At 37.7% G+C, this 20,828-nt stretch overlaps 2 protein-coding genes and 1 pseudogene across 2 annotated transcripts; all 3 read right to left on the bottom strand.

The window, feature by feature from the left end:
- Nucleotides 1-4,180: 4,180 nt before the first annotated feature.
- LOC132607019 (tRNase Z TRZ3, mitochondrial-like) lies at nucleotides 4,181-5,187 on the bottom strand. Its single transcript, XM_060320803.1, has 4 exons — nucleotides 4,950-5,187; nucleotides 4,740-4,875; nucleotides 4,598-4,636; nucleotides 4,181-4,499 (listed from the first exon to the last, which is right to left on the bottom strand). Exons 1-4 carry the CDS (start codon nucleotides 4,994-4,996, stop codon nucleotides 4,443-4,445), a joined length of 279 nt encoding a protein of 92 aa, XP_060176786.1. The 5' UTR covers nucleotides 4,997-5,187; the 3' UTR covers nucleotides 4,181-4,442.
- Nucleotides 5,188-15,597: 10,410 nt separating this feature from the next.
- On the bottom strand, nucleotides 15,598-18,383 carry LOC132608258 (tRNAse Z TRZ4, mitochondrial-like). Its single transcript, XM_060322310.1, has 5 exons — nucleotides 18,323-18,383; nucleotides 18,090-18,145; nucleotides 17,578-17,973; nucleotides 17,441-17,473; nucleotides 15,598-15,753 (listed from the first exon to the last, which is right to left on the bottom strand). Exons 2-5 carry the CDS (start codon nucleotides 18,120-18,122, stop codon nucleotides 15,598-15,600), a joined length of 618 nt encoding a protein of 205 aa, XP_060178293.1. The 5' UTR covers nucleotides 18,123-18,145; nucleotides 18,323-18,383.
- Nucleotides 18,384-18,427: 44 nt separating this feature from the next.
- Nucleotides 18,428-20,828, bottom strand: part of LOC132608256 (tRNase Z TRZ3, mitochondrial-like) — a 36,442-nt pseudogene continuing 34,041 nt past the window's right edge.

Here is a 20,828-nt window from a genome sequence, read left to right as displayed (position 1 = left end):
TAAGGTGGTAACGTGCCTGATGGATCCATTCAGTGTAAAATTAGGGTATCGTCTTATCTGGGAGGAGCGATCCTTGTCCTACGGTGGCTACGTAGTTTCAGGCTATCTGAGCCTTCTCGGTAATTTGTGCAGCTCCCAAAAACATTAACATAATATAGTTGGCTAAGAAGCCCATGATTTTCATGAATTAACTTGTACTTGTCTTGTAATAATGATTTCACGAAATAACTTGTAAACATGGTTTCATGAAATAACGTGTAAGCATGGTTTCATGAAATAACTTGTAAATATGGTTTCATGAAATAACTTTTATTTAGTATGTATGTATCTTGTATCATAGCATGAAAGTAATTATATAATATAGTTGCATGAAAACTTGTAGACATGTAGGATATTCATGAAACAATCATCCTTAGTCAAAAACATGCATGCAAGAACCCATGGAATACAAGATATGGGTTTTCATAGATTACGAACGGATTCTCAATAATCACGAAGAAATATTAAGAACTCAATGATGGAATTATAACAATTCATACATAATATAATCATGGACATGAACCTAGGGTTATCATGAGCATGGTATTGAAACCCTAGTTTTAGTAGAGAAATCATAATTTTATGGATTATGAGGCGTGGGGAAGAACAATGATGTTCCCACACGTAGATAGTAACTCTACATACCTTAACTTCCTGCTTTTGAGCGTATCACAATGTCCTTCAATCCCTTCAACTTTGATCTATAGCAATACAGGTCATAGGAACTCTATATTAGCAACAATATCCATGCTTTGTTCATCTAAGTATTTTATAAAACACTTGGTGGGCATGAAGCTCCACAACCCTCATTAATAGTGTTTTCTTCACCAAATCCCCATTCTATTACTTCTAGCTAATTTTACAATCTCAATTAGATGTAATTAACATCATTCTTCATCACCCATATGAATACAACCATCCCAAGTCAATAATCCAACAACTCTAGCATGGTTCATATAATTCTCTTCATCAAACCCAATTATTATTCTCCCAAGAATTCATTAATTCAAAAATATAAATGATTAGGGAGTAGAAACATTACCTTTTATGAGTAGTCACCACGAAATCAACATCCCCAAGTTCGATTTTTAGCTTAGAATGACGGCAACAACTTGTACTACACTTTATCCTTCACGAGCCTCGGGATTCGGGGCCTTCAACATGGTTGATTATCTACTTTATCTCTCTAACCCTCCCCTCTCTCCCTCTATCTCTCTAAAATATGAAAATATGAGGGAATAGGGCTGCTAGGGTTGAGCATTTTCCTTAAATACTAAGGGGAAATGGGTTTGACCCGACTTGAAAGCGGGTTGGGACCTTTCTATCTTAAAACGTCCATATCTCCCTATACCGATGTCACCTATGGGCCCATCACCTATGGTTGGAAAGGTATTTCAATTATCTACAACTTTCATTCTTTGAGTTTTCCCAAATTCCCAATTTATGATAGGGTTATGGCCTCTCGAAGTCAGGTGACCCGAAACGTACTTACGAACCAAAATACGCCCATGTTACGGTCCCGTAACACGAAGTACGGACCGTAACTTGGTACCGTACCTTGGTGAAAATTTCCAGTGAGGTTCTGGAAATTTTCGGTGTGTTACGGCTCACTGTTACGGCCCGTAACGTCACCGTAACGCAGACGAAATTTCCAGCGAACAGGCTTCAGTAAAATGGGCAGAACTCTTTGCACAGATGTCTGTTTGACCCCCATAAGATACCTTTGGAAATATATTTAAAAGGGATACAACTTTCATCAAGGACGTTTTCCCAAATTCCCAACGTATTTTCACGAAAATTGGCTGGAAGGCAGACATATCGAAAACTTAGCCGATTCTATAGGATTTCAAGTGCCTTACTATTCGCCATATTGAGACGATCATATCTCCTTGCTCCGATAACTGATTAGCTTGGTCCTTATATCGTTAGAAAGGTATTTCTATATACTACAACCTCATTAAGGGTACTTTCCCAAATTCCAAACCGATCAAGGAGTTATCGCTGCCCGAAATAGGCCTATCAACCATTTTTGCAAAACGTTCAAACCTTCAGTGTTTCAACTAGAACTCTAATGATATGAGCTTAAACTCAGTTCCAAGATGCGGGGTACAGCTCCAAGAGATGCTTATATAACTTGTGATCATGGCCTCGTGTCACCAGAGTACACAACCTTCCAACCTGGTATTACTTTCCCGCAATTCACTTTTTCTGTTGATTCCAAGATGACTCCAAACGCCTCGGGACAGTGTACAACAGGGAAGCTGATGAGTCTCACTAGCCCTGCTTTACTCAAAACTTTCTTGAAACACTTTAGCAATGTTATGTCATCAACTGGAGTGCTTGGCTTCATTCTTTTCGAACAACGCAATAGAGAACTGTCTTCAGAAAGAGAAGTCAACAGAGTATGATCTGTATATTCTCTACTTTCATCATGCACAGAGTCATCCTCTAACTTTACATATACCTTGAGAAACTCCCCAACCTGCTCTGGCCCAATAACCAGCATGGGTTCATGGGCTACTCCCTTCAACAAATCACGTCTCAAAGCAAGTATCCGTGCCAAAACTGCGTGGTGATCAGCATGGATATGAGAAATCCAAATGCATTTAAGATTCCTAACTGCACTGTCTGCACCATTAATCCCATATCTGTTCCAAAATTATTAAAATATATTAATTCACAGATTAAAAATGACAAAAGAGGTTCTGAACAACATAGCAAAAATCCTAAGAGTCCAATGCTATTACCTCCTCTTGAGTTGTGCCAGGGTTCCTTCACCACAATCAAGGAGCAAACCCCCTTTAGAGAAAAGATTAACATAGATGGAACTAACATTTTGGTATTTTGAAAGTATAAATGAACCGGTGCCAAGAAAAACAATCTCCAGATCATCTCTCTGTACATTCTCCAGACACCTTGGGACTTCACCACTGTCCTGAATGTTGGATAATTCCACCTCATCTTCTTTAGGTTTGTGCCAACATTAGCTTATGTTCTTTGCTGCATCAGCAATCTCAGGAATCTCTGAAAGTAACTCTTCAATGAACACTGAAGAGGTCATCGGATTTTGAACACTTTCTAGGAGGACGTAAGGTGAACTGTTCAAAAGGTTAGACAAGAAAAGTTCATTCAATCGAAGGCCATGCAAATGAAATTTTTTATAATACCATAGGTAAGAACAATGTATTAAGCCTAGAAGAAGAGGAAAAATGTTAAATGTAGCTTCGAGAGGAGGGAGAATGGTTTCCATCACTTTTATAAAAGGATGAGTTTGCCTGCTCAGGAGTGAAATTATTGAATTGCTATTGAAATAATTCATAATCACAGGTACTAATCCGAAAAAATTCTTAGATAGGTTCGTTAAGGAACAGTTTAACATGACATAGTTCCAAAAAAAAAACTCATAAAGGCAGGTAATTCATTTCCAGAGTCAGAGAACATTTGAACAAACTCCTTTCTCACTTATATTCTAGCTGGCAGGTGAACTAGATTTACTATATCATAAAGTGGAGTGCTTTCACTGTCAGAAAAGAACAGAAGGGGTTTAGGCATAAGGAAGAACCCACAAGCTTATGAAATGACTATGAAGACTTAGTTTGGAAGATCAAGCTTTATGGAGAAGAATTATTAGTGAAAAGTATAGTTAAGAGGGACAATGGTGTTCAAGGATTGTAAGCACCCCATATACACCAACTGTCACCAAGTGTCTGGAGAGCTATCAAAAACTATGGACTTTGTTTTTCAATGATATCAGAATAAGAAGTTGGCAATGAGATGAAAACTTTTTAGATAGCAATTGGACTAGGCATGGACCTTTAAAAGACCTTTATCCTGAATTGTTTTGTTTGAACCAGCAGTTGATGCTACAGCGGGGTTGGAATTTAAACTTTAGAAGACTTTTCAATGACTGAGAAGTTACTCAAATTGCTGAATCTTTCAGAAGTTTAGAACATGTACAAGCCATTACCACAACTGAAGATAGATTGTTATGCAGAGAATATTTACAAGGAAACATGTCTGACTCGAGAAAACTTAAGAGAGAGAAAATGCAGTTGTGCTCAAGATGCTACTTGTGCGAAATGAAATCAGATCGTATAAACCATCTATTTCTACAGTGGAACCGCTTACCAGATCTGCAAATCCCTTTAAACAAGAAAGATATTTAGTGGACTATGCCAAAGTCCACAAGAGATCTGTTACCATGCTGGATACTGGGGGATCTTTTAGGCAGAAGAAATGGTGGAAAACAGTTCCTGCTTGTATATGGTGGACCGTATGGAAGGAAAGAAATGCAAGATGTTTTGGCAGAAAGACCCAGGCCTGTGCCGGAAATCAAAATGAACTGCTTGCTTTTGATTCATTTTTGGTGTAAAGAAGAATAGCTGGAAGATGCTGATTCACTCTTAGCTATCATATAGTTGTTGTAGGAAGCACAAGGATATACTCTTGCTGCTTTTGAACTGTAAATATAATTTGTAGCACATCCATTATGCTGATGATTTATAATACAGTTAACCATTCTAAATAAAATAATCTGGAAAATTGGAGTCAACAATACCTTTAAGAGATTTTCAGCAGATATGCCGCAAACTGAACCCTGCAAAGACAAGTATCATATATCACAAGCTTTCCTCGACTTTTAAAGATGTCTCACAAGTGAATATCAACTTTTAGAGCTCAAAACAAAGCTCCAATGGTACCTTGAAATTTGGTGCTGCAACATCGTCATTCTGAACAGAAGGAAGACTAGGAGCTGGAAAAAGCTGAGGACACAAATAATGCAGTCTTGTAGCGATTCTAGCACTGGATACTAGAATTGGAGTTGTTTCATGCTTCCTGTGTGAGAGAATGACTATGAACCAGTGTTGGTATGGAAAAAATTAAAATAAGCATTAAGAGGAGTTACAAACCTTGTAGTTCTTGCCATAATATGTTGGGCGGAACCAAATTTGCTCATCCATTTCTCATAGACTGGAGTGCTGACGACTGTAGCAGGGCTCAAATGAATGATGCAGTTCACAACCTTAGTGGCCTCTGGGGAGTTGCTTTGGGGATCTGTATAATAGGCATCAAGGGCTTGTGCAGAGAGTAACTCTTGTGCATGAGGTTCTGTTGGACAGTCAACAATCAGTACAATGGGACCAGGAATAGGTGTTATACCCCATTTTAATCGTGTTGAAATTAGAGTACAACATATTGGAGATTCCCAAATCGCTTATTTCATGGAGTCGCCACCTAATTGATTTTAAGGTGAATTATGGCACCTAATTATTAACTAAGGTAAAGCTAACTAAACCTCCGTTAACAGTCTGCTTAATCAGTGTGATTCTAGGTAAGGGTTCTATATTATCCTAAAGGGAAGGGGTTAGGCATCCTTTAGAATCTGTTAACTACGATTATCCAGCCAAACTTAGGTTAATTAATTAGGGCTAAAGATGCAAATATAATATTTAAAATTCAAGAAAATAGCTTGTAGGAAAGTATAATGATTTGCATAATAAAAAAGACTTCAAATGCCATTTAAAATGAAAACTTATAGATATTGCTAAAGCTTTAAATAAAACGTTATTTGCAAAAAATGCGATAATTTGCATAAAAGGAAAATTTCAAATGCCATTTAAAAATAAAACTTACAAATGCTGCTAAGGTTTTACATAATAATGCTCTTTAAATAAAAAACTTGCAAAAGATGATTTGCATATGAGTAGCCGAAAATGCGGATTTGTGCAGCGTTTTAATAAATATTTGAAACAAACAATCATCAACTATACTTAAAAATATGCGTAATTGACTCAAAAACTTGAAGAGTTATTTACAAATATACTTGAGTTTGTATTTGCATATTACTGTCATTTTTTTTTTTTTTTTTTTTTTTTTTTTTTTTAAGATAGTAAGGATAAATTTCGATTCCTTTAACTCAAAATATGTATTCACGCCATTTTGCAAATCAATTATTCTAAATAAAATAAATATTAGACATTATAAATAGTTGTAACATGAAAAGCACATAATGAACTTATGGAATCAATTGTTAGTCTTTCTTAAACTAGCTACCCATTTCTAAACTAAACCTACTAATTTATCAGGATTTATCTAAACTAAAAAAAACAAACAAAAAGTTAGTTGCATAATACAAATTAATATGCACAAAAAAAATAAAATGAAAGGGCTAATAATATCAAATGGGCCAGCCCACTTTGGGACTGCTGATCTGCTGCTGGTGGGAGTGGGCTCAACCCACGTTTTTCTTTTAAAAATGCTGCGTTCAAGGGCTGCTTTTGGGCTTCGGCCCAACAACAATTTTTATACATGGATTACTGTGGACTGGGCTGGACAGAGATGACTGATAACGTCCAAATCCACCCTATTAATTGGAATGGGCACGGTCGTATGCAAATATAATTTACCCAACTATGAGTCGGGGTCGAATCCCACAGAGAACAATATGTAGGCGATTAGGAAAAGTAGGAATTTTCACCAACTACGCTAAAGCCAAACGATAGATAATGTTTTGGTTTTGTTTGAGAGAATTATAACTAATGCAAAAATGTAAACTAACCTAGAAAGCAAGTAAAATGATCAATGGCCACAAGCATGGATACAAGGGAAACTATGCTCAAGTAACGATCCAATGTACTTCATGATTTACAAATAATGGTGAGTTTATATTACTTAGCCTCGGATAATGACTCTAAATTAGCTTCTTCCGAAGACTAACTAGACTACCTAATTGAATATCCCTAAAGCAATTAGGAGCATTAAGAACACCCGAATATGGCTACAAGTGGCGTCGCCTATTCCTAGGTCGATTTCCATTAGATGAGGGTTAACGCCCCAAATTCTTGTTAATTAATCTTTCCCAATCCCGAGTTTGCCTCTTCCAAGTTTAAACCGAAATAAATGGGCAAGTCTTAGGGTTAGCTACTCCCTTAAGAATCATTCAAAATGAGATTAATTAAAGAAACAATAACTCACTTCATTAGGAATAAAATCATTCAACACATAAGCAAAACAAGAGATTCAATCCAAACTTTAATCAAGAATATTTCCATAAACGAAATTCAAGTATTGAAATGAAATACTACACACATAAATATTCAATACATAGCAAGAGTAGAAGAAATGGGTAAAGAATTTCTCATTGGTGTCTCCAAATCTTCTCTTCCAAGGTGTTGGTGATGAACCCTAGGCTCCAAGAACTTGTGTGTTGTGCCAAAGATGATCTGATATTTTGCCCTAGTTTTCTATTTATATGAACTGGGATGGAAGGCATCGTCAAAATCCGAGTTCTGGTCGAAAACGCTGAAAAATCCTTCAATGCGATCGCGCCACGTCACTGCGCGATCGCGTGTAATTGCTTCGTTTACGAATCGCGAACGCGCGAAGAGGAACCGCGATCGCGCAGGGTCACGGACGCGCGTGATCGCGACCGCGTGAACTAACTGCGCGTTCGCGCAGTGTCACGGACGCGCGTCACCGCGAGCGCGTGATCTTGCCGCGCGATCGCGAAGACCAATATTTCGCGAAAATTTCTAGAACTTCCAGTTATCCCCAGTTTTGCAACTTTTTTGCTTGTTTTCCACACTTAGGCTCTAGGGACCTCGTATAACCTGAAACATGACAAAAACCACGTAAAATAATACAGACTTGCTTAAAAACAAGTAAAACTTATAGTTAAAAAGCATCGATTATGGTGTAAATTCACGCAACATCAACACCCCCAACTTAAAGTATTTGCTTGTCCTCAAGCAAGCCATACAAACCACGACTCAATCTAATACCTAGATATCATAGAATAACAATGTCTATATTGGTTTTGACTCTGAACTACCGGCATGCATGTTTTTCTTCCAAGGACCACCCTAATTTCTGTTTTAAAGCAACATACACAACTCAAGAACACTACGACTAACCATGAAGCTTCAATGAATGACATCATATTATCGAACATATTATGGTGCACACAAACGCTACTTTAGGCGGTCACTTTATTTTGTTCAATTTTCATCCTTATGCCCTCACATAGACCAAAGAATGTCCCAACACACATATATACGACAAGAATGGGACGAAGACGAAAGAGAAGAGAAAAACACTCACACTCACAAAGAAAATTCATATTTACACATGCAAATACCATAGGCTTGCCCTTATTTTCTATGTTCTCATCCTAGGATTGTTCGGTTGTGATCTCATTAGGACTTGTTTCGGCTTGTAATGTAGGTTTAGGGACGGGTCGGATACTTTTTGGATATTAGTGACTCACCCTCCTTGAACACTACAACATCTTTTCACCTTAGTTCGCCTCTTTTCTTTCCACCCCTTTATTTTCTTTCAGTTTTCAACCTCGATGTGGTTTTACTTCTAACCAACCTAGAATTCTTTTTGCGTTACAGTTTTCTGATTTTTTTATTTTTTATTTTTATTTTTTATTTTTTATTTTTTTATATATATATATGCAGCTACCACATCGAATCTTCACTAGCAAACTCCACCACCCCCAACTTATGTTTTGAACATGTACTCCACATTTAATTCACCTCCAACTTAGACATTTTGTCTCATCTAATTAATAGCATCAAGGAGGGAATGGGTGTGAAGATGAATTAATTTCACAAAGGGTAAGGTTTCATAATTGGCTAGCCAAGAAAAAGGTCAAAAAGGCTCAAAAGGGGAAACTAGGGGTATTTTCAGCTTTTGGAGAGGCTTATTTAGGCACAGTGACTTATTTACCCAAAGAAAGCCTAAGATCATTTCACAACCAAACTAACTTTCGTATTTCAAACAAGACCAACCGGGCAAGTTCTAGATTATACATGCACAAACAGAATCAAACTAACACTTCACACACACATCGGCATAAGGACAATAATTTTTACACTTGTGACCTCCTAAGTAGTAATTCATCACACACAACACCCCAATAATCACAATGTCATATAAAGAATCAATCATGTCAGACAATAACTGTTCTAAGTATGCATTTTTCAATTTTTCGAGGGGTCCAAAAATTTCAACAAACACAATACATGCCATTAGTTATCAAGTAGTACCAAATAAAACAAAATTATTCTATTCAACCTAAGCAACATCCTAAACATGCCAGTTTCAACAAAATAAAACTCTCCTCAGGAAAAGAACTCTGGCAAAGAAAAGCCGAGGAGGTTCCTACCCCTAACCAAAAAACTTGCAGTGTCCTCACTGCAGTACATCAACACAGAAAAAACTTTTTTTTTTTTTCATACCTCCTAGCACTGCGTGCTATGGTCATCTCTGCTCACTCTCTGAACTGGAGCTGCTGGGCTCTGGCAGGACAAAATCGTCCTCATTTTCCTCCTCGTCGTGCTGTGCTCTGCATACACTCCTCAGAATGCTCATCATTTTGTTCAGGAATTTGCTTTGCTTCTTGGCATGCTCCCTTGCCTTTTTCTGCCTCCTCTCTATTTTTCCTTGCTTTTCTTTGATATGCTTCATGTCCTCCACCACACCTGCTAATGTCGGACCAATAGGAACAGAGGGAGCTATAGATGTGCCTTCGCCATGTGGGCCCGCAGGGAGACTAGCTACTAGATGCTGGATCCGATTGTCCACCCCATGGACCTGGGTGGAGATATATTGGAAAGGCCTGGCGGCTTCTTGCAGTGGTGGCAAGATTGGTATAGCCATGGGAGGGGCTGATGCCCCACCAATAGAATCTGATGCAGTAGATGTGAACTGCTCAAATGATGATGTTGCTATATCAATCTTCCTCTTCTTCTGTACATTACCAGGCCCTCTCTTTTTCAACGGATAAATCGGTCCAGCAGGCCCTTTTTCTCTGTCGCCTGGTCTCGTGGGCACTCCATCAGTGGAGCACAAGTAAGTGATCAATGATGGGAAGAATAAGCTCTTGGTCCGTTCAAGCACCACCTCCCGGATTTCCTGCATAATGAGTCTCCCCACGTCAACAGGCAATCCTTCCATCACAGCACAAATTACTTTAGCCCTCTCAAGCGGCAGCTCTGAATCATGTTTTGAAGGCAGCACCCTGGATGTGACAATATCAAGCCAAGTTTTGGCTTCAGCGGTGAACTCTGCAGAGTCAATCCTTTTCTGCATTGTGTTTAGCCACTTTGGTTGTTCCCCACCGTGAAGGTGGGTCACAAACCATTGTTGCCGCAGGTTTTCGTACATCTGTGCCATCTCGCTGTTGTCACCATCCTGCAGATTATAATAGGCATTGATTCTTGAGGCATTGCACAGGACATCCACACCTCTGACTTTGACAATTGCCCTATGTGTAATGTCTGCCTCTGCAGAATTTGCGTAGAATTCCCGCACCAGGGTATGATTTGCCCTGATTGGTTCATCTGCAAAGCGTATCCAGCCGCTTGTCACCAACCTTCCATAGAACTCGGGCATCTTTTCTTCCAAACTTTCTGTTACAAAGCCCTTCTCTTCAATGAAGCTCTTTCCCAGCAGTCTATCATATAGCTTTGAACATTTTGCTGACTGGAAGGTGGTGGTGTCATAATATTCAATCAATGGTACTTGGGCAGCACTGGATGATGAAGCCATTTTTTGAGTTTAAGTACCTACAAAGCAAACACAATGCATATGAACACCTATAATGATGTATAATGAGGAGTTGGGTTAAGGACATTTGGGCACCCAAGTTTGGAACAGCTCTGTGCGAGCATTCTGTCTGTGAACTGGGACTTTTCCTTCAACGCGATCGCGTGACAAGGCAGCGCGATCGCGGCATTTTGCGGTATTCCTCCAGCGCGATCGCGTGAGGAACTGGCGCGATCGCGACATTTTTATTGTCTCATTAACCGCGATCGCGGTTCAACATTACTCGTTCGCGTCAGTTTTGGTCATTTACTCAGCGCGATCGCGCCAGTACAGGCCGCGATCGCGCTGAATCGTTTCAGATTCAGCGAAGCATTTTCACAAACAGGTTATGGGCATCAATTTTGTGCCTTCAATTCAACGATTTTAAGCTTGTGTTTTGCCCAATTTTTTTCTTATATCAGCAACCAACACTCAACTCACATCACTCAACAACAAACAACAATTTATATAACAAGAATTTCAACAATTTCATCACATTTTCATGCTTAAATAAATGGAGAAAAAAAAAAATTTAACTCACAATTTCTAACATGGAAAGATGATAAAAACAACCCTAGGGACAAGATAATGGAGGAATCACATACCTTGTGGTTGCAAGTTGAAGAAATTTTCCGAATTTTTGAAGTTGAATTTGAGAGAAAAATGAGATTTTTTTTTTTTTAGGAAAACTGAAGAAAATGATGTTTTAAGCCGTTATGCCCTTTTTGATCTGTTTTGATACCTGTAAACGCGCCTCAGCGCGTTCGCGTGACCTTCGGTCGCGATCGCGCTGAGTTAATTTTTTTTTTTTTTTAAACCGCGATCGCGTGAGGTTGTTGCGCGATCGCGTAGAGTAAATTTCGGCAAAAACCAGCAGTTCAGAAAATAAGCAGAAACCAGCAGCTACTGATTTGTGGCTGTTCTGAAAACTCCACCTATTCAAAACAACTCCAAAAATTGTGAAATTTTGCAGATTAGTCACAAATCATAAACTAAACAATTCTAAAAAAAATCAAATTTCAAAAATGATTAAAAAAAAAAAAAAATTAAAAACGATGGGTTGCCTCCCACCAAGCGCTTAAGTTAACGTCGCGGCACGACGGATACCAACTTTACCGCTTTTCTCGCCATTTGGAGCTTTTGAATTGGGCACCTAACTTGGAATCAAGTTTGTGACCACGAGCAGTGGGGGGTGGTAAATATCTGATCACGCCAAGTAAAATATTGTTCATTCTACACTTCTTGGCTTTCAAGTGAGGAATGTCATTTTGCCTTGTTGAATTTTCAAATTGCAGAATATAAGGCTCTTGAACTTTTTGAACTATGACATCCTCTTTTTCCCCCGGATTGGGGTCAACACCAACCATATTGTACAGAACAATGGTTGACTCCCGTTCATTTTTTTCTTTGGCATTCCCAATAAACTCATCTTCATGATTTACCCTTTTATCTTGAGCATTAGGTAGTTCATAATGATTTGCCCGTGGAGGATTTTCTTCTTCTTTCATCAAACCAAGTTGGAGACTAGTTTCCAAGTACTCTTCAAAAGCTTTTTGGTTTTCATTACCCTCACCTAGTAGACACTCCATCATGAATTTGAACTCACCAATTTGGCCATGCTCACAATAAAAGTCATTACTAAACAAGTTTTCATGGAAAGATGCCATTTTTTTTTATAAAAAATAAAACACAGAAAACAACTACACAAATATTTACGGGTTCGGATCAAAGCAAGTTAGCTTATTTCCTAGATTAGCCCAAATACGCCAAATTGTTCCCCGGCAACGGCGCCATTTTTGATAACGTCCAAATCCACCCTATTAATTGGAATGGGCACGGTCGTATGCAAATATAATTTACCCAACTATGAGTCGGGGTCGAATCCCACAGAGAACAATATGTAGGCGATTAGGAAAAGTAGAAATTTTCACCAACTACGCTAAAGCCAAACGATAGATAATGTTTTGGTTTTGTTTGAGAGAATTATAACTAATGCAAAAATGTAAACTAACCTAGAAAGCAAGTAAAATGATCAATGGCCACAAGCATGGATACAAGGGAAACTATGCTCAAGTAACGATCCAATGTACTTCATGATTTACAAATAATGGTGAGTTTATATTACTTAGCCTCGGATAATGACTCTAAATTAGCTTCTTCCGAAGACTAACTAGACTACCTAATTGAATATCCCTAAAGCAATTAGGAGCATTAAGAACACCCGAATATGGCTACAAGTGGCGTCGCCTATTCCTAGGTCGATTTCCATTAGATGAGGGTTAACGCCCCAAATTCTTGTTAATTAATCTTTCCCAATCCCGAGTTTGCCTCTTCCAAGTTTAAACCGAAATAAATGGGCAAGTCTTAGGGTTAGCTACTCCCTTAAGAATCATTCAAAATGAGATTAATTAAAGAAACAATAACTCACTTCATTAGGAATAAAATCATTCAACACATAAGCAAAACAAGAGATTCAATCCAAACTTTAATCAAGAATATTTCCATAAACGAAATTCAAGTATTGAAATGAAATACTACACACATAAATATTCAATACATAGCAAGAGTAGAAGAAATGGGTAAAGAATTTCTCATTGGTGTCTCCAAATCTTCTCTTCCAAGGTGTTGGTGATGAACCCTAGGCTCCAAGAACTTGTGTGTTGTGCCAAAGATGATCTGATATTTTGCCCTAGTTTTCTATTTATATGAACTGGGATGGAAGGCATCGTCAAAATCCGAGTTCTGGTCGAAAACGCTGAAAAATCCTTCAATGCGATCGCGCCACGTCACTGCGCGATCGCGTGTAATTGCTTCGTTTACGAATCGCGAACGCGCGAAGAGGAACCGCGATCGCGCAGGGTCACGGACGCGCGTGACCGCGACCGCGTGAACTAACTGCGCGTTCGCGCAGTGTCACGGACGCGCGTCACCGCGAGCGCGTGATCTTGCCGCGCGATCGCGAAGACCAATATTTCGCGAAAATTTCCAGAACTTCCAGTTATCCCCAGTTTTGCAACTTTTTTGCTTGTTTTCCACACTTAGGCTCTAGGGACCTCGTATAACCTGAAACATGACAAAAACCACGTAAAATAATACAGACTTGCTTAAAAACAAGTAAAACTTATAGTTAAAAAGCATCGATTATGGTGTAAATTCACGCCACATCAATGACTCAAGCGAGATTACGTTGGGCTTTCAGCCCAACTCTGAATGCGAGAGATAGACGAGTCCCTTGGACTCGTATGCGGGGTTCATGCAAAAAAATGAAAGAGAAAGATTAGTATGCGGTTAATGAATTATATTAAACATATGAAATGTAAACTCAAACAAGCCAGCATATATATTTTAAGTATACCTAGTATATACACACTCGTAAGGATGTATAGGAGGTCAATATCAGAAATCTTTTGCCCCCGTTTTCCCTATGTTGCACAAGTTCCAAAGGATTTCATGAATCCCAGGCATGGCTAAGACTGGAGAGGGTTCGAGCTTAATCCATAATGGCCCATCTAACCTCCTTATTAACGTGTTTTCATGAGTATACTTAGAGCATACATAGGTATACAATTCTACTGTTTCAACAATATTAAAGTGTTTATAACATACTAAGGCATGCAATTTGCACAGTAATGGCAGTGGACATCGCAAGAGAAATCACATAACATCATAAAGCGCACAGATCTACATAGCAATGGCAATGTATTCTACAAAACTAACTAACTCACTCATATACTAAGGCATAGAAATCGACATAGAAAGGCAGTGAACAACGCGAGAAATACTACACAATATACCACAGCAAAACAGCATCTGCCCAGGAAGGGCAGTGCATAACATTACCCACAAACATGCTTAGGCGACAGCAGCCGTTAGCGGCGACACCGAACTTCACAAAATTGACCACGAAATGCGTTCAAAACACAAAATTTGCCCAGCAATGGCAGTAACAAAGGTCCGCGGATTACGAAAGGCTCATGAACCATATATAACGCACAGAAAGCAGACAAGCAAGGCAGGATTCTTAATCTTTTTTACAGCCAATCGCACAAAATTAAGCAAAGATGAATACATTAAGCCCATTTGTGATAGAACCAGCAAGTTGACGTTTCGAGCAGCCTTAATCAATACAAACAACTTCAATATATCTAAATAACTGCCAGTCTTATAGCCTATGATAACACCTAAATCAGTATTTCAGTTCATTGCTTACAGAGGCAAACAAACAGACCACAAAACATTTTATGCCATAAACATGGAGACAACAGTTACGGACAGACTAGTTCCCTAATTCAAATCAAATTTAGTTAATCTGTACCCGGTAAAAGAAAATACACAGAACTGAGAAATGGTCGTGTTTCACCCGATAGATATAAATTAAGGCAGGGGGCAGAAGTGATCCACACATTATCATGCAAAATGAAATCTGATGAAATCAGAGAAGAAGAGCAAAATCCAAAGAGCATGAGGATTATCTAGCCTATATCTAACAGCCACGAAACTAGCAATTAAACAAACTACATCGAAATGATAGTGAGTAAAAAGAAGAAAATCCCTTGCGACTTTTGAAGATGTTTCCACGAAAACAACAATGAATCTTTAAGGCTAATGCTCATGATCACAATATCTATTTCAAGAGGTTAAACAAACCAGGCCAAATTTAACCTTCTTCAAGGTAACAACAAACCAGATTCAATCATATTTCAAACAAATTAATGACCAGCTTATCCCTTTTGAACTCAACAGATTTCATATAAAGTAATGCCAAAATGAGAAATTTTCACATTATCAAAGGACTTGCATACAACACAAAGCAAAATGACATTTGTTTCGACCATAGGTGGACTGATTCATCATACCTTATGATACAGTTCACATATACACACCCTATTTTATTTTAAAGTTAACAATTTCCATTTTTTGAACTTAAAACAAGCTTTTGATTTTGAATATAGACTTCAATTTATGCTAACAATCAAAGAGTCTTGAAGGAAACTGATGCCTCAAACAAAGGTGACCTTGAAAATCACGCTGAACCATAATTCTTTGCCCAAACAGAACAGTAGGCAAAATTGCAGATTCATATTCTATTTTATTCAAACCAACGTGTAAATTCCCCATCTCCTTTCAAAAAACTCATAGACACTTAAGCAGAGAAAAAAAATGAATGACTCTTACTACAGGTTGTTTGGCCAACACAAACATTTCAAATACATGACAAAGTCAACATAATACAATAGCAAATCAACATATATCCCAATCCATGAAGCAAGGACTAATAAGAGAAATTTTCTGGTCAAATTGGGTTCAATGTCTATGTATCAAGGCTGCCAGGTGCACAAGTATGTTTCAAAAGACATCTTTAGATTGTTTAAATCTAAAACAACATCTAATCTCCTTAAGATAATATAAACCATCCCAAGAACTGAAACTGATGTATGTTAATAGCTCCAAACAGCACATCCATTTTATCTTATGCTAATTTTAAACCAGATTTATTTATCTTATCCACAAACCATCATTCTTATCATGGTACAAAATGGATATGTTTTCTGTATGTTACAATTCCAGCCCTCCATATTACTATGTCATTACTAAATTGCATTAAACAATCTTGTGTTATAATCAGGAGAAAACAGAAATCAATGACAGACTTAACTACTAGTCATGCCTGACCTACCAACAAACACTTAAACAATCTCAATACCAAGGAGGCGAAATACCAAGGAGGCGAAATACCAGATTTAGTTATAATTCGAATCTGAGCTTGTGTTCCTCGGATTCAATGCAATACCAAGGAGGCGAAATAAAACAAAATATCGATTTAGTATGTTAAATCAATATCAAGAATGTTGCGACTGCTGCTAACTTAATGTTTTCTAGGGTTTTTTTTTTTGGGTTCTCGATCTCTCTAAAACAATTCAACTCGCCACTATTTATAGGGTTTTTTTCTTTTGTGTTGAAGAAGAGAGAGAGAGAGAGAGAGAGAGAGAGAGAGAGAGAGAGAGAGAGAGAGAGAGGGAAGTGCGGTTGGTGAAAAGAGAGAGGAGCGGAGGGAAGTGCGGTGGTGGGGCTGAGAAATGATGAAGGGGAGCGGAGGGAGCGGCGTGGTGGGGATGAGAAAGGAAAGAACGAGAGAGAGATGAGGCGCGTGGGGTGTGCGGCTGAAGAAGAGGGAATATAACCATACCCCTTTCAAGAAAAGAAATGGGTCGGGTTGTTGGCTTAATAGACTGAATTGGCTGAAAATGTGGGCTGGGCGGAAAAAATGTTGGGCTGGATGAAAATAGTTTGGCTTTCTAAATTTGAATAAGAGACCCATTTTAATTAATCATATACTAAATGTGCTAAAATATCCCATAATATAAAAGTATGTATTTATTAGCACTCATATGAAAATAAAATGTCGTCGTAATAGCCGTGCGATAATATATTTCAAATTCAACAGTAAGTAAATGCTATTGTTAAATTACGCGAAAATAAATGCGATGCGTGTGCATAAGCTGGCAAAAATGCTAAAATGATAAAACAATGTGAATTACAATAATACTGGTAATAATAATAATAATAATAATAATAATAATAATAATAATAATAATAATAATAATAATAATAATAACAATAATAAAATAATAATAATAATAATAATAATAATAACAATAATAATAATAACAATAACGCCAGTATAGATAAGAAGCTAATAATTATAGTAAAAAATAATTTAATTAATTTTTTTTTATATGATTCGCCAAAAATACTAGAGGCGTAAATAGATATTTCGGAGAAAAGTGGGACAAAATTGGGTGTCAACAATAGGTGGACCTATAACATCATCTGGATGGACCTGAACGAGGCAAAATGAAAGTCAGCTGCAATTTAGTAGCTTCAAAGGCACAAGTACGGCAGATTCAAAGTCTATATATTAGTTCTAATGAGAGTAGAACTAACCTCGATATCCAGAAGATCTGACTTCACACTGAACCCCTTCTCCAATTCTGCAAGTTTTCTCCCTTGTTTAAGTCCGCAAGCTTTAACCTTTACGGGATCAAAATTCCCCCTGATGTCATGTAGTTTACAAATATATACAATGGAGGCATCATTTGGCCTAAACTGAGATCTAGCCAACTGAGTCGGTGATAGGAGAATAGCTGATATACTAACTGCCTTGAACTTGTGTTTATCTTTCAGCTCCAGCATATGTAAAGAGGGAGCTAATGCAGATCCATTTTCATGAACCTTAATGTCGTCTGGGATGATATGTTTGTTGACCATGGTAGCATGAGGGACAAAATTCTTCATTGCATTAACCAATAAATCTAGATTTGGAGGACCCCATATGTCGACCTTAAAGGATTAGTAGAGATGTTTTTTGAGTAAGTAGTAGCACCACTGTCGCTGTTCATTTTAATGATAAGTAACATATGAAAAATAGGGGAAGTAAGCACTGGACTGGTACTCACATGCCCAGTACTCTCAGGACTACCATTGTTCATGCCAGCCAAAGTTAATAGCAAGCCTGAGAAATGGTGAAATAGGGATCATGAGGAAAAGATTTCATGAGAGATTTGACTCATGGAAATTGTCATAAATTCTACCACATAGATAATCAATTTTAATTTCCTAAGAAAATAAAAGGACAAAACAATTTATGGCTTTAAAAATTAGTTCATTCCTCGAAGGTCGAGATGCAAACCTGGAAGTCCACTTGCTGTCTCTGAGCAGACACGAGTCAGACATATGTGGTCTACCTGTAAATCGATTGTTTATGTCCGTCCACAAAAGCAGTGGCCAATTGCTTCTATACTTGAGATAATTTTATCTTATGCTCTGTACAGAAGCGTTGTAATCCCTGCAACATAAGTAATGCTTTGAGGAATAACGCCTTACAAGTGTTCTTAGAACTAACTAGACAACTCCCACAAGCGGGTAACAACTTTTTTATTTTTTTTATTTTAAACAAGTGGATAATATTTGCTCTGCAGAACAAGTTTTTTTTTTTTTTTAGAATACAAAATGCAGAGCTTCAATTCTTATTACAGAAAACTATTTCAACTAAAAACCACAAGGAAAAGTTGTCACTATTCTACTGAATGTGGAAACCAATGACAGCAAGTGTCACACGCCCTCTTCCAAGCTCCCCAAAAAACAAAAAACTTGGAATGTTCACATGTTGACAGTGAACTAGCAGATACCGCACCAACAGTCCAGATTAGATTTTCACATAAAGCAATCAATTCAGTTCAACCAAGAGTTGAATCGGGATCTTTACTTCAGCAAACTAACTAGAGGTTAACAGGGAATCTTGGGTTTAAGCATTCTATCAATTTACTAAAAGAATGAATTTGAACAGAATACTTCTACTCATTATACTTTGCCAACAAACGCCCATAATTCGAAAATAGCATTGTGTTGGCATCTCCAAGCTGCTTGTTCCTAGAGCTTTCGAATTAAATTGTATTGCACAATCAAGATGCGAAAATTACTTGGAATGAGAATGTTTCGGGAAGCCAGAATTCTTAAGATAAGCATATGAAATGGCTCACAAGGGTGAAGCATAAACAGAGTTAAGACATATTTTAAACTCAGCATGTCACTGTTAATACTTAATACTATAACATTTTGAAGTATCATCTAATGAATATCCTCACCTTCAATAACCATACTTTTAGAAACATAACGAAATAGCAGGCAAGTTGAAGCCAGCCCTAATCTACCTCCGATAAAAAGATGTAGTGGGTAATAGATATTACTATCACACAAGAGTTACCTCTCCAACGTTAAATATGAATCTTTCCTTGTTAAAGAAGAGCATAACAGACGGGGATGTTTCGTAGGTATCCATTCCTGTCCCTAAAATCTGTAATAAACAGGAAAGTAGCAATTACTACTACAAAATGAAAGAGAATAGATATAAAGGCAAAAAAACAAAGAAATATGAGGGCATCCCCTTTTCAGCTAAGACTTAAAGGTAATTAATAATTCATGAGACAGATATATTTTTTTTGTAAGGAAAAGTTATTCATCAGAGATAGTTATGTTTTTATATACTTTATAGATGATAAGGATATGTAGGTATGCAAACCGCTTATAAGGGTCTGGGGGTATTCATGTATTGCTTTAAGGTTTTGAGATGAAGGCACAAACTCTTCCCTTGTCAATTTTGTGTGGATTGTCAGACTCGATTGTTCAATACTCAGTTCACATGCAAATTCAAGAATCCGGTTAGACATGTCAAAGGGTGTTAGAGAGGAACTAAAATGCTTTATAGATGTCTTCACGTACTTCCTCCAATTGTCTGAAGATTTTGAAATTAATGCTCACGTATTTTCAGAATTAAAAATGGACAATTTTTGTAGTGCACATGGGTTGCACACCATCACTTCACGAGTTAGTAAAATTGTGTCCACACCTCGTAAAGAAGCAAAGAAATTAAAAGGACATGCCACTAACATACAATAGAAAATAAAATTACATGGAAGCTCAGGTGAGGATCAGAGTTACCAAACTAAACATCCAACGGTCTAGACACATCAAATCAAGGCTTAAGTGAAGTGAACCTTTGATAATACTGCATTATTCATACAAAGTTAGAAATATCAGATTTCTCAATTATTAAAAGATTTATTTTTTTGAAATGGCTTTTGATAAATTAAATTGGTCTTACTTAGTCAACATCCTAAAGAAGATGGGCTTTGGAGATAGGTGGATAAGGTGGATTTACATCTCCATATCAACAGTGAAATACTCTGTCTTGATAAACAGAAGCGGATTTCTTCTCTCCACACAAGGATCTTAGACAAGGAGATCCACACAAGGATCTTAGACAAGCAAAAGAACTACAATGGATTCATGGTTTCCAGATAGGCAGGAATCCAGCCACCACAGTTACTATTTCTCATCTAGTGTATGCAGATGAAACTTTGATCTTTTGTGGATCAGACAGACATCAGGTGTCCAATCTCAACTTGCTCTTCTGGTCTTTGAAACCATTTCTGGATTACACATCAACATGAACAAAAGCATCATATACCCTGTTAATGATGTTTCCAATTTAGAAGAACTGGCAAAAATCCTAAGTTGCAAAACAGGTTTCTTTCGAACCACCTACCTGGGATTGCCCCTAGGTGCCAAATTCAAATCTGTTGAAATTTGGAATAGAGTCATTGGAAAAATGGAAAGGAGACTAGCAACATGGCAGA

The sequence above is a fragment of the Lycium barbarum genome, chromosome 8 (genome assembly GCF_019175385.1).
Source record: "Lycium barbarum isolate Lr01 chromosome 8, ASM1917538v2, whole genome shotgun sequence".
Classification (NCBI taxonomy): Eukaryota; Viridiplantae; Streptophyta; class Magnoliopsida; order Solanales; family Solanaceae; genus Lycium; species Lycium barbarum.
The sequence above is the reverse complement of the archived record's forward strand: the minus strand, read 5'-3'. Positions and strand labels throughout refer to the sequence as shown.